The sequence below is a fragment of the Balaenoptera acutorostrata genome, chromosome 17, assembly GCF_949987535.1.
Source record: "Balaenoptera acutorostrata chromosome 17, mBalAcu1.1, whole genome shotgun sequence".
Classification (NCBI taxonomy): domain Eukaryota; kingdom Metazoa; phylum Chordata; class Mammalia; order Artiodactyla; family Balaenopteridae; genus Balaenoptera; species Balaenoptera acutorostrata.
Window position 1 is genome coordinate 26,066,701 of NC_080080.1, and position 18,620 is coordinate 26,085,320.

The 18,620-nt window shown below is 33.8% G+C and overlaps 1 protein-coding gene across 3 annotated transcripts in view; it reads left to right on the forward strand.

The window, feature by feature from the left end:
- Positions 1–18,620, forward strand: part of CSMD3 (CUB and Sushi multiple domains 3) — a 1,183,499-nt gene that overhangs the window by 1,136,355 nt on the left and 28,524 nt on the right. For all 3 annotated transcript variants that reach the window (XM_007188796.2, XM_007188797.2, XM_028168178.2), the window contains 4 exons: positions 981–1,154; positions 5,084–5,257; positions 6,957–7,030; positions 18,164–18,275. In XM_007188796.2, the coding sequence (XP_007188858.2) occupies positions 981–1,154; positions 5,084–5,257; positions 6,957–7,030; positions 18,164–18,275 (534 nt within the window). The remainder of the gene's footprint in view (positions 1–980; positions 1,155–5,083; positions 5,258–6,956; positions 7,031–18,163; positions 18,276–18,620) is intronic.

Here is an 18,620-nt window from a genome sequence, read left to right on the forward strand (position 1 = left end):
TAATTTATACTGTTTTATAGTAATACTGATTGTTAATCATCGAGATTTCTCATTAGGGTGCATCTCTAAATGCCTATGAATTGCCAGTTTACTATCTCCCTGACGTAATCTAACACAAAAGAATAATACCAATGTGTGTCTTTTCTTCTTGATTACACAGTTTCCTAATCAGATCACTATAAATATACAGTTAGTCTGTGAAAATATATGAATGGACATTTTATATTTTAGAAATTATTTCATATATTATTAATTGATTCTGATAATGACAATGTTATACAACTCCCAAAATTTATTTATATATGTTGCTAGTCATCAAAATAAAATCATTCCTCATTTTTAGATTTTGTAATTGGTACCCCTATTTTTCCCTTCACCTCTGTCACCTTATCTAACCCATCTTTGCTCAAGGACAACTTAATTTTAAAAATGAATGTTTAAAAATTTTATAATGCATTTAGAAACTATATAATAAGTTTTAGCATATGAATCTAAGTGGTTGATAGAACCAATTTGAATATTTTAATGAGATACATGATCTGTGTTTTCAAAAATGTCACAGAATTACTCCCAAATTCCTTGCTACAATGCTGACATGTTATATAGCCAAACAACCCAGCTCTTCAGTCTTTCTAAATGTCACTGGAAAATAATTTTATATAAAACCAGTAATTTATCATTTGCAGTATACTGGATAGAAGGTCACCCTCTCTTTGCCTTCCCTTCAATGTCAGAAAGCTTGTTATTTTGCAAGAGAATATCTGACAACCAGTAGCCATTATGTTGACAAGAAGTAGTCACATCCTGGAAGGACTAATTCCAGGGATGTTTCAGGAACACTACCAGGATAATAAAACATGCCACTCCATATTGTCCTCCAAAAGGTTAAATTAGCACATATGCCTCTTCTAATGATATTTATGTTTTTAACACCAGGATATTTCAGCAGCTGTGTCTAATCATTTTTAATGTAATTACAGCTGTTACCTGCCCAACTCCTCCCCAGATTTCTAATGGAAGGTTGGAAGGAACAAATTTCGACTGGGGCTTTAGTATTAGCTACATCTGTTCTCCAGGCTATGAACTATCCTTTCCTGCTGTTTTGACCTGTGTAGGGAATGGTACCTGGAGTGGGGAAGTACCACAGTGCTTACGTAAGTATACTTTCCATACTTAAAATTACATGTTTTCACTCTCTTAGAGCTACTTGACTGTGATTACAGCTGTTACATAATTTTTTTCAGATTTTGCTAGGACAAATATGAGATTGTTAAGTCTTTCCCATGCATAATTAAAATTCAATTAAAATCAGCATTTACCAGTGTAGCTATTTTTTATGCAATCCAACCATTATGTTTCTTCTGCTCTAACTTTTAGGCTAAACTGCTTTGTTTGCAAAACACAGTATACATTTTACACATCTTATTTTTTTGGGTGATGTCCTCTACTCAGGTTTATGTTCCTTAAAGGCAGAGATTTTTGTTTTTGTTCACTGTTGTACCTCTGGTATGTAGTGCAATCCTTGGCAGGTATCAAACTTAGAATGCTATAGTAATTAAGACATTACAGCATTGGTGCAGGGACAGAAAGTAAACCAGTGTTAGAGAATAGAGAGCACAGAACCATTTATTGACACTTGATGTATTATAGAACAAATCAGTGGGGAAAGAATGGACATTTCAATTAATGCAATAATGCAATTCGTTTACACACGCACACACACACACACACACAATCTTTGTCTCACACCAAATAACAAATCAATGTCACATCATTAGGGAATTAAATATAAAAGTTTTAAATATTACAACACTACCTAAATGACCTTGAAGTAATAAAGGATCTCTTAAAATGTGATGCAAAAGCTCCACCATTACTGAAAAAGTGGAAAAAATAAGCTACATTATTAATTTTAAATTTCTCATTTCAAAAGGCCAATCATAAACCTGATAGTTTATTTGAAGAGCTTCGTATTAAGTGATTGCAAATACTAGGCATGCATACCACCATTTTGCTGGCCCATCAGATCATTCATATCACATTTGCTACAGAGAGTATTACTAACCAGTTTTATTGAGCATGAGAGATAAAACTAATTTACTTCTGCAGTTGTAGTCTGTTAGACTTCAATTTATGCAGCATCTAAAGAAGCTCCTTCTAGGTAATATGATTTATTAGAGTGTGTTCCAAGCCTCAAGGCTGATGTCACACAAATTAACCCTTAAAATTCTGATGCTAAGGATCATCTTAAAACAGACCAATGTGTTCTGAATGAGACTAGATATTCTATAGCTACTTCAGAACAAATAGCGACAAGGGGATTTTACAGAGATGAGTTTATGGTAAAGTTTGTTTGATATGAATGAAAAAATATCAATCAAGAAGTTTCTTGATATAATGTTTTATTTTTTGATCTATTAAAATACAAATAATAATAAAATACTTACTATAGACATTTAAATTGTAATAAATATCCAAATATAATAAGGCTCACTTTGTCCCAGTTGCTTTACATATATTATTTTTAGTACATAGAACTCCTGGCTAAGTATGTTTAGTCATGACATTTTAATAGATAATGACACAGGCTCAGAGAGGTCAAATTGTAAGGACACTGGGTAACTCTACCATCATTTAGGGGACCAGCTACATTATTGTGTGGCCTAAAGTCATATTACTAGTAAATGGCAGAGTATGAATTCCAGTTCAGAGAAGGTAGACCTAAGAGACAATTCTCTTATCCATTGAATAGCCAAATTCAATAATTTTAGGTATCTAACAAAGAAGAAAATCTTTTCTCGTTAAATCTGTTCAAACTATGCCTTTTTATCTTAAAGTTTATATCACTGTGAACTGAAGCCTTTTGAAAATAAACACTGTGTCTTAAGCCTCTAAACCTGACACCAGTAGGTTGTTTGGTTTAGTACATGAAAATCTAAAGATAGAAAACAGATTGAATGATGGGGGTGCTGGGAGGGGGCTTTGAAGAGTTTATGTGGTTGCATCTCTCCTCCTTTCTTTTTTTCATTGAATAAAGATAAGATTCTGAGTTGAATGACTCAGCAGAAATATGCTAGAGAAACATTTCAGAAGTAAATTATAAAATAACTATGAGATAACTTAGTAAGAGAAATGATTGCTAAAGCCGAAATACCCATTGATAATGTTCACTGAGGAAATATCCATTGAATTTAAAATCTGCTAGAGATACGAAGACTAATAACACAAGGAGCCTGGCCTTTGGGGTTTGATATTATGTTGCTAGAAGTGCGTGGATGCCAAGTACCACTAAGGCTTACAATATGTAAGAAATGGTGAAAATTAAAACAAAACACAATAAATAAATATTTATTTTACATGTGTTACTATACTTTGAACATTTCCCCAGTTTATTTTATTTTAATATTTACTTTATGATTACTTTTCATCTTAACTGTTTTAAAAGAAAAAAAATGTTTCTAAAAAGAGGCTTAAAAGTCCAAGTTTCTCTTAGAGTCTTGAATTTCAGGGAAGGTCTTTGAACACTGAGTTTGAGACTAAGGTATTCTATAAATAAGGAATTCATTTATTCCAGGTCTCCTGGAGCAATTCTTGTTTATTCTGTTATCCTGGTAGGTGTCCTATCCAGTTAGAATCCTCCTTTTACTCTCAAAAGTGTCTTGGTTTGAATGATGCATTTTATAGTCACTCAACCTATAACTATCTTAAGGCTACATTTATACTTAAAAACATTTGGTTATTTCTGTTTGCTTTATAGGGGAATAAGCTTTCAGGTGCTGAATCTGCAAAGTTAAAAATTGAGTATACTTTTAAAACATAGTTAAAATAGTAAATTTTATGTTATGTACTTTTGACTACAGTAAAAAAAAATTGAAAACATGCTATATGTACTTTGCCTCAGTTATCTACTAGATTTGAAGCCATCTGATCTCATCCTCTCCTACACTTCTGCGTGCTTACTCTGCTCCAGTCTCACCAGCCTTACTCTTCCTCCAGCATGCTAAATTTGACCCAGCACAGGGCTTTGGCAATGCTGTTTCCTCTATCTGCAATGTTCTCCCTTGCGATATCAACATGGCTAAATGTTTTTTTTTCCTCCAAATCTTTTCTCAGTGAGAGACACCCATGCTACCTTATTAAAATCCACTACCACTACTCACCATCTAGCACATCCACATGTACAGTCCTGATCTCCTTTGCCCACGCTATTTTTCCCCATGGGACTTACTATCGTCCCATATACTACCATTTTTACTTATTAATTATGTTTATTGTTTGTTTTCTTTCCTCACAAAAGCATAAACTCCACAAGTGCAGGAACCTTAGTTTGTTTACTAATAAGTGCAAGTACTTAATATTACCTAGAATAGTGTCTGTTTTTTAGTACTTTAAAAATATATGTTGAATGGAATCATCTAATCAATTTGTTTAGAACTATTGTCAAGTTGATTTCTTCAGTGATTGAGAACATTGAGATTTCTTGGTTTTGTATGGATCTGGATTCTGATGGCCTTCTTTTCTCTTTAAAAAACTAAACCCCTCCCCGCCAATATTTTGAAGAGGAAGACAACCAAATACTCGGATACTAGGATATGTGATCCGAGTGTTCAACAGAGCACGTATCATTGAAACAAATAACTATATCTTTTATATACATTAAAAAATACATAGCAATCTGGAGAGTATATCCTAGACCATTATGGTTGTTTGTTTCTGATAGAGCTATCTGTGAATTGCATGCCTTTTCAAGAATACACTCCAACTTTGTAGCCTATATGTACAAATATGTGGTTTGATTCTGGTCAATATAGAACAAAAAAATACCAAAAAATCTACGATTGTTAAGGTGGTCTACTAGGTGGAAAAATATTTGGATCAGACTAATTTTTAAAAAATATTATGCTGAGTTGAATATTCAGCATTTATTCATGTAGACAAAAGCTAAACAAATTTTCATTGGGATAGATTAACATGGATAGCATGTCACTTTAGTGCAGTATTTCAGTTATTTTCATCATTTTTCTGAACTGTTTACTCTGATGAACCTAAATCCCTGTATAATTGTCTTTCTTTTCACTTCCAGCAAAGTTTTGTGGTGACCCTGGTATACCTGTCCAAGGGAAAAGAGAAGGCAAAAGCTTTATATATCAGTCAGAGGTTTCATTCAGCTGCAATTCTCCTTTCATATTAGTGGGATCTAGCACCAGAATATGTCAAGCAGATGGCACTTGGAGTGGTTCATCACCTCACTGCATAGGTAATATTAATTAAAGATTGATAATGCTCAGTAATTTGGGAATTAATAGATAGTAGGGAGGTTTAATGGTTTTCTTGATCCTATAAACTATAGTTGGCTAAATGTGAAAAACCAATGTAAAATATAGAAGCCATTGGAAGGCACTGAAAATTAATGTTGTTAAACATATATTATTTTTAGCGCATAAAACTTCTAGAATAAATGCTTAAAATAGTTTCCCTGTTTATCAGTAAAATGAAAAAGAAAAAAGCTTCCAGATTAATATCATGAAATATCAGTACTAACATTTGTATAGAGCTTTATAGTAAATAAAGCATATTTAAGTGAAATTAGACTTGCTTCAAAAATATTAAAAAGGTACTTTGATTTCAAAATGGCTCTAAGTACATTTCTGTAATCCTAAATTTTGTGTTTTGTTGTCATGTTTTTTATTGAAGTATAGTTGATGTACAAAATTGTGTAAGTTACAGGTGTTCAGTATAGTGATTCATAATTTTTAAAGGTTATACTCCATTTATAGTTATTATAAAATATTGGCTATGTGTCCTGTGTTGTACAGTATATCCTTATAGCTTATTGTATATATAGTAGTTTGGACTTCTTAATCCCCTACCCCTATTTTGCCCCTCCTTCCTTCCCTCTCTCCATTGGTAACCACTAGATTGTTCTCTATATCTGTGAGTCTGCTTATTTTTTGTTATATTCACTAGTTGTTGTATTTTTTTAGATTTCACATATAAGTGATATCATACAGTATTTGTCTTTCTCTGACTTATTTAGCTTAGCATAATACCCTCCAGGTCCATCCATGTTGCTGCAAATGGCAAAATTTCATTCCTTGCTATAGCTGAGTAGTATTCTGTTCTCTCTCTCTATATATACCGTATCTTCTTTATCCATTTATCTGTTAATGGACATTTAGGTTGCTTCCATATCTTGGAAATTGTAAATAACACTGCTATGAACATTGGGGTATATGTATCTTTTGATTTAGTGTTTTAGTTTTTTGGGGGGGTATATACCCAGGAGTGGAATTGCTGGGTCATAGGGCAGTTCTGTTTTTAGCTTTTGAGAAACCTTCATACTGTTTTTCACAACAGCTGCACCAATTTACATTCCCACCAACAGTGTATGAGTGTTCCCTTTTCTCCTAAAATTAAATTCCACATTGAATAAACTAACCAAATAACCTGTCATACAAGCTAGCCAAATCAGAGACTACCAGCCCTACCATTTTTATGCCTGAATCTCCTACAGGTGTCAGTGAAAAATGCAAATAACTAAGTCCTGTTTCTGGAAAAATAATTATTTCTTGAAGGGAATATTACCCTACTTGATATTATAACTTAGTAAAGTCGTTGAGCAAATGTTTTATGTATGTGTTCCTCTTTCATGTCCTTCATTTGCCCTTAACTTTTTATTCACAGAGTTAGTTGGATGTCAAGTGCTTTTATATTAGAAGGGTTCAAAGTTCAAGAATTGCATAATTCATATAAACTGCAGTCTACCTGAATTTCCTGCTTTAAGATTAGCAGGCTTCTGTTCATGGAGATACGTTATTAGATTTTACTCTTTATTATTACCCAGGGCCCTTTCATTAAACCCTAGATGTCTTAAAATTATTTTCTGTGGGAGAAATATACATTTAAATAAAACTGTAAATTTTAAAGGAATATCACGTTTTTAATCTTTATTTTAGAACCCACCCGTACCTCATGTGAAAACCCAGGAGTGCCACGTCATGGATCTCAAAACAGTACATTTGGATTTCAAGTGGGTACTTTTTTATCATTATTTTTTTCCAGTTTTATTGAGATATAATTGACATACATCACTGTATAAGTTTAAAGTGTACAGCACAATGGTTTGACATATATATTGTGAATGATTACTGCAGTAATTTTAGTTAGCAATCCAGAGAGTATGTCCTCCATTATCTCATATACATACAATAAAAAAAAGCAAAAAAGAAAAAAAATTCCTTGTGATAAGAATTATTAGGACCTACTCTCTTAACAACTTTCCTATATACAATACAGCAGTGTTAACTATACTCATCACTGTTGTATATTACATATCTAGTACTTACATATCTTATAACTAGAAGTTTACACCTTTTCACTACCTTCCTTCAATCCTGCCCCCTCCCCCCGCCACTGCTCTGGTAACCAACAGATCTGATCTCTTTTTATGTGAGTTCAGGTTTTTGCTGTTGTTTTAGATTCCACATATAAGTGAGATCATATTGTATTTGTCTTTCTGTTGTCTGAGTTATTTCATCAAATGGATACTTTAAATATTTCCATTTAATATAAGCTAGATCAAAAGGCTTTGGTTCATGTGCACAAACCCTGTTAATGCAAACAGAAAAAAAGTCATGCTTATATCTGTATTCAAAAACACCTTTTAAAAAAGGTAACAGGAAACGAAAGAGTGGAAATAAAAAGAAATTAGAAGGAATATATGCTTCAAGATATAGGCTAACTGACCATGAGGATAAAATAAAAATTGGAGAGAGCTGTGAGCATAGGAAAATCTGTAAGCAGTAGCTAGTATGTAAGAGAAATATTAAGTGAGGGAGTAAATGGGTAATCTCTACAGGAAGATATGGGGACAATGAGGAAAAGTGTAGCTGAAAGTGATCCGGGTGACCTCGGCCTGCAGCGGCTTGAAGCAGGATTTCGGCTCCCCACCAGAGATTGAGGTCAGGCAGCGGCAGTGAGAGCGCGGAATCCTAGCCACCAGGCCACCAGGGACCAGTGGCCAGTGACAAGGCCCTGGCCTGTCAGCTATGAAGAAATGAATTTCCACATAGAGACAGAAAGTAGTGAAGCAACTGAAGTGTTTATTAGGAGGAAAATGAGTACAGTATGTGTGGATAGACACACGGGCGGGCTCAGAGAGAGAGATCTGCACCCTAGTGGCAGTTTGAATCAGTTTTATGGGGCATTTCTTCCGGGTTTCCTTTGACCAGTCATCTTGCTTTGCCTGGTTCTGAGTCCGTATTTGGTTTATCTCAGGGTCCTCCCCTGTGTGCGTGCACGTCTCTCAGCCAAGATGGATTCTAGTGAAGAGGGCTATGGGTAGTTGGCATCACTTACTATGGGGTGGCGCCCCCTCCCTTTTTGACCTCCAAGGAGCCTTTCTGCGCATGTGTAGTTGGGGAGGTCTCCTTGACTTCGAGAATGAGGAATATGTGGTCTCTTATCTTCTATCTGGGAAGGGCGCAGCCCCCTCCATCATCCTGCTTTTATGGAGTTTCTGCTATTATGGAGTTTCTGTCCATAGGAGAGAACCTGTTCAGCCTGAGGCCCATCTATCTCCTGCCTCAAAAGAGGTTTAAAGAGAAACTTCTGAGACAAAGAGTTACCAAATATATAAAAATGTGGTTATTCAAGAAGGCAATAAGACTAAAAGACTTTTTTCTTATAATATGTATATAATACTAAAATAATTTTTAAACATTTTCATTGATGTGGGAAATTTCTGAAAAAATAATTTAACTGTAACATATTATTATACAACACATAGTTGGATTGTAATATTAGAATTCTTTAACATGCCCAGTCATGTGTGGCTGACTTTCTTTTCTCTCTTATTCCAGTTTAGATTTTATGTAGAGATTCAGCAAGATTTTCATTACAGGGGCCTAAGGGGAGCCAAAGTGCATACCAATTCCAAAAAGAAATAGCCAGTTTACACACTACCCAATTGCCTTGTGTCGCAGGGTTTTCTAAATTGTGCTGTTTTGTGTGGAATTCAGTGTGAACCCGAAGAACATTCATTTCTAAAGGAAGTACTCATAACAGGGGCCATATATTTGTTGCTAAAAATAGTTTCCATTTATCTACAGTTCAGGCACAGTATGAACATTGATTTGATAGCTTTTCCAATTCTTCCTGTTTGCCTCAGGCCTGTCTAGGCAATACAAAAGTGTGAAAAAGCATCTCGGTCTCTATTATGTTGGTGTTTTCAGAAAACTTTAGATTCATAGCTCCATAAAATGCTTTATCAGTTGATCAAGATCTTGAAAAATGAACTAGCTAAACAGTATTAGACCTCATCATATAGCCCAAGAAACTGAAACAGAACATGACTTGGCTTTGATCACAGAGCAAGTCAATGGCAGTATTTTTACAGAATACAGAGTTTTGATGTCAGTGTCTGTACACTAAATCAGATGATTTTCTGAAGAATCTGAGTCCTTTTTAGGAAACACCCTTTGAGATAATGGAAATTGAAATAAATAAGATTGAGTTTAGAATAGTCACCCAATGAAATGAATAGAGTCATTCACTCTGAATTTTAAGAATTCTATTATAATCATTGAAAAATGTTATCACAAAGTTAAACTAACCCTGAATTCATACTATTCAGCTAATAAACATACATTAGATCATTATAGTCTATCTAAATATGAATAGACTAGATTTCAGATGTAGTAAAATCTAATAAAATTGTATTATCTCTATTAATCTCTATTAAAACTACAAATGATATACTGAGTATGTTAAATTAGGGGTGTCAACTTTCATACATGGTTATGGCAGATATGTGCATATGTCTGTATATATACTTATTTTATATATTTATATATAAATTATGTTTGCTAAACCTGTATAGAGTCAACAGAATTTAAGAAGTTATGTAATTCTAACTAATATCAATTTATAGATGGATTCCAAATAAATATGGTCTTATATAACTAGAAAAGACTTCTCTACTGGTTGACCAAAAACTCTTGCTTACAAGTAAGAAAAATTATTTTGAGCTAGCTTAAACCTAATGACATTAAAAGCCATGTGTAGGTGTGTCCCAGGCCACAAGAGGAAGGATCTAGGTGAGACTCATCAAGCCTAGAATCTAGGAACTGGACAACAGTACTCAGTCTCTTACACTACTCTGTATTTATCTACTTCGTTTTCTTTGTCTGTAGATCGGCCATATGGCAAAGGGTGAATCATTTCTATTTACATCTCAGCCACATATGGCAAGTGATTAATTGTCGCAATCTCAGTTTCAAATATCCAGAGAGAGAATCAAAATGTTCCAACTTTTGTATCTACCTCTGGTTTGATCTAGTGACCAGTAGTGAGTTAAATAAAATCATAGCTATAGTTAGCCCACTTCTGGGAGGGACAAGAGAAAGGAGAAAGTTATACATTGCAGAGGCACTCTGCATTTCTTAATTTTCTCTTTAATGTGTTTATTTTGTTCACTCTCCTTTTCTATAAAGATTTATATAGTAGATTATTGGACATTGATATAACTACTAAAATATAAGAATATATCACCTGTTGCTAGAGATGACAAAAACTCTAGTGTTTGAAAAAAGTACTCAAAGTAATTTCTCTTTTTATCTAAAATATTATAAACTGGAACAATTTTAGCTAAAACTATATTAGTAGTAAGGAGAGTAAGTATCAAAATGATTGATGCAACATCCAGATTAATTATGGAGGAAATGCCAAACACAAATATTTCACTAACTGCTGTATTACTCTAAATTGAGCTCTGGAGTTTGGAAGACACATTACACTGATTTAGGACTTGTTACGTAAAATTATTATAAATATAAAATATTTTTCATCTGATTGTAGATATTTAATTCCAAGGTATTAAACATAAGATATTTAACCCTACCAAAATAACCATTATGAAAAAGCTCTGTCTTGACTACAGAGACTACAAAAGCATCCTTGATTGAGGGGTAGGGAGACAGAAATAACTAAAGACAACATGATCAACTATTTGTGACTGTTGACACCTTTCATCCTCTGGCTTCTGTTTCCAAAAGCAAGTCTGGACCACCCAGTTTTATAGATACAGGACCCTGGGTACAACAGTAGCCATCTTGGCAACCACAGTTCACCCTACTATTGAATGTTTCATGAACAACCATATTACCCGAGTAGGTGGAGAACACTGAAGAAACCAAACAGCTTCTTAGCTACCTGACTTTAAAAGGAATGTCCTAGGTATGCTATCTAGGGAGTTATGTGTTGTATCTGGCAAACTTGACTGTAATCAGTTACCTAGACAACCGTGCCCCGCATCTCTTTTAAGTCAACTCGGTGTTATGTCACACACCTTCTGCTAATGTTTAAAAAATTCATCTTGACATGCTCAGATGTGTTTGGCAACCACTAGTGTGCTGGGTGCCGAACCACTTCTCTGTAAATGTAGCATCCAAGTGACAACAGCAGCAGAGTAATGGACCTTGCACAAAGCTACAGCATGCCTGAAACAAGACTCCAACAAGTAATAATTAGCTTTTTTTCCTTTCACCACTGACAGTGCTTGTCTAACTAAAGAGTTTCCCAAAGCAGAGAGAGAAGCCATGTAGAGAATCCAGACATAATTCAGAGTCAGCCCTGGCTGAAATGTGGTCTTATAATGGAAACACTTCTATTCTTAGAAGAAAAAAGGATTGGTTATAAAGTAATGCTAGAAGCAGTTAAAAAGATAAAGGCAAACCATACTGAATAACTTTGGGTTATTTTTAAAAGGGGTAAATATAGTTCTTAATAGGGGAAAAAAATCTATCACAGAAAAAGTTTACAGCTAATATTTTTACAAAAATTTTACAGTACACTACAAGATGAAAACATCTTTCAAGGTGGAATGCTTTAGAGAGCAAAGGCTTGGCACAGTCCTAGACCCATGTAAGAGCAGCAATTACTCTTATGCCAAAGTTATCTTTAGTGTAGTCAGTGAGAACCAGTATATTGATATTGTAATCAAAATGTCAGGATTAGCTGGAGCAGTCTGGGAGAGCCCAAGATATTCAACATCATTCCATATTGACCATTTCTGCAAAATAATCTAAACGGACACCTACAAGCAGCTTCCTTGGGTATCCAGATACCAGGGTCAACCCTGTACCTCTGAAAAGAGGTTCATCTGATGACTCTTAAGTACATGTGTATTAGAATTTGTGTATGTGTATGTACAGCTCACATTTACATATGTAACGACATAGACTCTCTTCTAGAAACCCACATAAGCTGACAGTTGCTGAGCCTTTACAGCTTTTAAAATTTGAAGGTTGGGGATTAGAGAAATAAGAGAGGCTGTTCATTGACTATTGAAGTGATCAAAGATATAAATTAAGTACCATTTTAAAACTTTGTTCCTATTTATCAAATGGTTACTATCTACAGCTGTAGTACTTATTAACTTATTAAAAATCATGTTAAAAAAATCTAACTCATAAACGGTTAGCTAATACTAGACTAATAATACTAATACTAGACTAAGACTAATGCTAGAGTGTTCAAAAGCACTCTAAAAGACATTTTATTCATATTTTGGAGAAGAAAATATTTACATGTTTAATTAAGTTAGGCTACCTGTAAAGTACTGTGTGATATAATATCAATAAAGTACTTAAAATGGCACTTTAATGTTTTATTTAAAACCATATATCATGCACTTTTAAACTTCAGTTCAGTATTGAATATTGACTGGTGTGTAGAATCCAATTTCATAGTTAAAAAGTAATTTGTGACTAGAATAGAACTTTTTCCCTGGTAGTCACAAAACCGTTTTGCCATTTCAGGCTTCAAAAGAAGAAAAAATGTGCCTTTGCATCTCTAAGCATATCTGTAAAGAAATACAGATTCTGTTGAGTAGCCTCTGAAACTTGGCTTTCTTACATTTGGTTGGTTCATGTGACAATCCCTGTGAAAGGAATGGAAATATGATTTTAGATTAAATGACTTTTCCAAAATAAAAAATACAAAACAACCACAGTGATTATGTGTGACTTCCAGTCTATAATTGAAATAAGTACATAAGTACATTGAATGAGGCAGGTGTGTTACATAGTGTTTTATTACCTTAAATGGTGAATATCATAACATGAATTTTAAAACAAAAAAGTAAAATTAAACATTTAAAATTAAAGTCTTCTGATTACTTTTTAATAAAACTGATAAAACACCTTAATTCTATTTTTCTCATTCAGGAAGCTCAGGGCCCAAAATTGATGCTCAGCCAGTGAAAATCCCTTGCACCTCATCTTAAGTATATGTGTTATCCTTTCATTTTTATGATCCTGCCTTTCTACTTACATTTTATTAATTTTAATGTATTAAAATTTTATTAGAAGCTACCTCAACTTTTCTTGGGTAAAGTATTTAATATAAACATAATAAAAATTCTAATATAAAATAGTTGTTTAAAATATATTACAGAGGGAGCATATGAATATTTGATGCCTTTATTATATATATATTTTGATAAGTTGCTAGGAACCATACTGCATACTCTAGTTAAGCAAATATTTGATATTGAAAATCAGACACAAAAAAGTACAGTGATGAAAATTCTAGCAAAGTAAGAGTAATTTGCTATAAAACATCATGAAAGGGGAGATAGATCTTATTCAGAATGTTTTAAATTTCTAAAATTTTGATTAATCATATGATTAGATCTCTAACTTCATGACTAAGGAACTGAACTGTAACATTTAAAAGAGGGAATAAAGAGTTAAAGAAGGTAAGTCATATTTACTAATTAGACATGTCTTATAATTTTATAATGCATTTGTAAACAACATGCTAATTTGGAGCAATTTAAAGAAAATGTTAACCATTAACTGCAATTAAAACTTGATATGGATTTTTAAAAATCTTGATATAAAAATAATTTTTAAAATTAATATTTACATTGTATATAATTGCTTATACAAATAGCACTTTTATTAGTAAATATTGGCAGGAAAATTGTACATAAATTATTTTACAAGAATTTTTAAAATTATATAATGGAAAATTTTATAATGTTACTTATTTTTCTACAAATATTCAAATTATATTATTTATGTTAGAAATTATTTATAGTCAGAGGAATTTACATGACAAGTTGGAAAAGGATGGAGAGATATGTAAAATATACTATTAAGTGGATTTATCACTGGCAAAATTATTAATTCACTAATATTTAGAGAAAATTTTGATGATTGATTTGAATACAACAAATGCTGAATAAAAATCAGTTACTAAATTTGTATAACTCTAGGTATCTTAAATATTAGGTATAAGTATTTGTGAATTTGACAAAAATTTTGTTATTAAATGTGTTAATGATATATAGAAAAACTTTAAATAGATTTTAGTTCTATAGTATCTGGTTAATATGTAAAGCAGTATTTATTGTGATTTCAGAAAAGATTACAGACATGAGGAAAAAGTCTTAGAAGTAAAAAAAAAAAATGTGTATGTAATCCATCATGTTTCTCATTCCTTACTAATGTAAAGGTTGATGAAATAACCCAAATGTACTCTTCAAAGAACAAATAATGATTTAACTTTATGTTAATTAAAGTATGGAAGGGATATCACTACATTTTAAGAAACTGATAGACGTGTTAAATCTTTTTAAGTAATCAAATAATTTTATACTAAGTTCTTAGTCCCCATTCCTTCAGTTGCTCCAACATTTTCAGGACACTTTTCTAAGCTCTTGGTGTATGCTGGTGAATAACATATGCTCCTTGGCTGAGAGGAGCTAACATTTTGGTGTGTGGGTCAGATGGAATAGATGATTTTATAGGATAGGTTGATAATATTGATAACATTGAAAGGAGCTAATGAAGCACATAAGAGACAGCTTTCCTAGTCTGCTTCCTGCAGGGAAAGCTTTCTAGAAATTTTGTCTGAGCTAAATCTTTTAGGGTAAGATCTAGGAAAAAATAGTTGGGAAATGCATTCCATGTGGGAGGGACAGTGTAAAAATATGCATGCATTATGGGAACTACAAAAATTCAATATTATATGAGCACAACTTGAGTAAAAGTAAGTGGTCAATGATGATGCTAGAGACAGCTAGTGATCAGTTTATGGAAGCTTTTATCCACCAAGTTAACATAATGTAACTTTATCTTATGCGGGATAAGCCAGTAAAGATTTTAAGAAGGATAATGATAAAGGATAATGATAAAGTAATGATTCAACTTTCATGTTGAATAAATCACTCTGACTTTAGAGTGAAAAATAAATTCAGTGGGGTCAAGACTGGAGAAGTGGAGACAAGTTAGATGATTATTATAATTGGCTATAACAGTAATTCTCAAAGTGTGATCCCTGGCCAGCAGCAACAGTATTGCCTGGGAACTTGTTGGAAATGTGGATTTTGGGGTCTCCCTCAGATTACCCAGTCAGAAATTCCTGAGAGGGGCTCAGCTCTCTGTGTTTGGATAAGTCCTTCTGGTGATTATGATATCTACTAAAGTTTGAGAACCATTGAGAAACCATGTTGAGGACTAAAACAAGATGTATACGTGGGAAAAGAGGGAAGGGGACAGTTTGAGAAAGATTTAGGAGATAAAATTGTCAGTCTTTGGTGGTAGATTAAATGAGGGGAGATTTATGGGTGAAGGCTGGCCATTAACTGAGATCTAGCCTAAAGTAAGATTGCTGGATTGGTAGAGGTGATGGGTTTTGTAGGGCCAGTTTGACTAAAGTATGGAATTGCAAAGTCCACATGATCAGTTGTATAAACTATATGAGGAAGTAAAAATCTGTAGCACCATATTGCACAACTTCAGGGAGTATGTGAATGGCATGCTCTGGAGCACAGTTTGAAGGATTGTATTGAGTACAGCATGAAAAGTGCTCCCTGGAGTGGAGCAATGTAGTAGCCCTGGACAAAATTGGGCATTAAGAAGACAAGAGATCTCCTGGATGCAGAGATGACGCTGTCATGGAAGGCATAATATGAGATAACTGGAAGGATAAAGGTTGTTATAAGAGAATGACTATTAGAACTGAACGTTTCAAGTGTAGCATAGTTCTGGGTGATAACGAGAATATGAAAGATGGTGGAATATAGCTAGTCTCAAGGTCCAAGTGGAATCTTGTATCAAATTATGTCACATTAAGCTTAGCCTCATGTTGCTTTAGCAGGTGGGAGTAGGAACTAATGGGGAAAAAAGGAAACACAGTCTATGTGAAAAGCCCTAAGACAGCAATTGAACATTGTCAGACTCCATATGCTGGGGAAGGCTGAAGTGGCAGACTCTAAATACCCCTTATCTTCTCCTCTGCCTCTAATCATTTAATAAATCCTGATGATTTTTCCTTTTAATGTATTTTGAGTAAACAACTTCCTTCCCATGTCTATTGCCACAAGTTGGTCAAGCTTTATCCACTCAAATCTAAAGCGGCAATTCCAGCCTTATAATTAGAATTACTGTTCATCATTCTTTTTGTTTCATAGTTTCTCCATACAGTCGTTAGTTTAATTTTTCAAAGATATTATTTTCTACATAAAATTTAGTTGCTCTGAAAGCTTTCGCAACTTTGTTTTTATTTTAAAAATTCAAATGCTATAGCCTGCTATTTGAGAGTCTTCAGAAACTGATTTTTATGTCTCTGACTTAATAATTATAGCTGGAATTTATTTAAAGCTTATGTTCCATGCCCATGTGGAGCGAATTATATATCCTATTTTATTTAATCCTTAAGTCGCAAGATAAATAATATCATCTTTATATAGAGAGAGTTAAGTCTCAAAGAGGAGATATACCTTATTCAAGATCAGAGTCAAAGTTAAAGCCAAGTATACACTCCTCTGGGGTCTGTTTTCTTTTTTACCTATATCTCACAGCTTTCCACTTTACTCCCAAATTCCCAGCTCACTGTGTAAATTATCTATGATAACCAGTCAAAAGTGCTGTCATTTTTCCTAAACTATATGATTTATGTTTTAACCACCAGACATTTTCTCATAATATTCTTATCTTTTCTACTTATATCAATTGTTTTCAAATGTTAGTTTGCATTAAAATCACTTGGAGGGCTTTTTAAAACACAAATTGCTGGTTGCTACCCTAAGAGTTTCTGATTCAGTGGGTCTCAGCTAAGTTTCCAGTATTGGCATTTCTTTTTTTTTTTTTTTTTTTTTTTTTTTTGTCCCAGGGGGACTTGGTGAGTTTTTTTTTCTTTAAAGTTTTTACTTGATTTTATTTATTTATTTATTTATTTTTGGCTGTGTTGGGTCTTCGGTTCGTGCGAGGGCTTTCTCCAGTTGCGGCAAGCGGGGGCCACTCTTCATCGCGGTGTGGGGACCGCTCTTCATCGCGGTGCGCGGGCCTTTCTCTATCGCGGCCCCTCCCGTCGCGGGGCACAGGCTCCAGACGCGCAGGCTCAGCAATTGTGGCTCACGGGCCCAGCTGCTCCGTGGCATGTGGGATCCTCCCAGACCAGGGCTCGAACCCGTGTCCCCTGCATTAGCAGGCAGACTCTCAACCACTGCGCCACCAGGGAAGCCCCCAGTATTGGCATTTCTAACAAATTCCTAGGTTATGCTGAGGTTACTGGTCTGGGGACCACACTTTGAGAACCATTGTTCTATATATTCATCTAAATTACACATCCCTTAAAAGCTTAATGCAAATAGCATGTCTTCCATTGTATTTTTCTGTTACCAATCCAACCTTCAATAAACACCTTTATGTCCAATCTCATATTGCATTTACTGTCTTACATATTCACTGCCTCTTGTGTTGTTAGCTATCTTTATTTCCATATCTGCCTTTATCCATCTTCATTTATCTGTCTTTATTTAACTCTCTGTCTGTCTATCTTATATTCATATGTAGCTTATTGGCCTTTTGGTATCATATATTTTCTTCAAATTACCATGGCAAATATTTGGCACCTATGTATACATTGTATTCAAGTATTTGATGATGATATACACACAAAGAGATCTAAGTTTTTTTTCTTTCGTCTTTTTCCCCAATTTTATTTTAAATCAAATTTCAGTTTCTTTTCCTTCCAACCTCTACCTTGCAGAATTTCTTTTTAAAGCATTTTCTCGTCCATGTTTTTTTTCTATCTGTTGCTGTATTTGAAGTTGCATTGGGACATTTGTTTTTTTCTCTGTAATTTGCTATAGGTAGGAAGTGTTGTACAGTTCCACTGCAAAAAAGGACATCTTCTCCAAGGGTCTACAACACGTACTTGCCTTCCTGACCTCACGTGGAGTGGAATTCAGCCTGAGTGCATACGTAAGTATTGTGGCTAAGAAAATTATACTTATACTTATATAAATTCTTTTATATAAGAATTTATATGCATTTATTCTTCCACGTGTGAAAATAAACTTATATGTATGTAAAAGAGGTGTCACATTGTTTTTTTAGGTTATTATAAAATATAATTCATGCATATAGTGTTTTACTGCTACCCCCATGCCTAGTGGGGAGCATTATTCTTTAAGAAGTCAGAAGGCACAGGGCAAAATTTTGTTCTTTTTAAAAAGCTCTTGTAATTGCATTCAGTTTGGTCACCAGATAATTTTAGATGATGATTATTTTTTAGGTTCATAGATCTGCACCTATGAATCTGAAGTA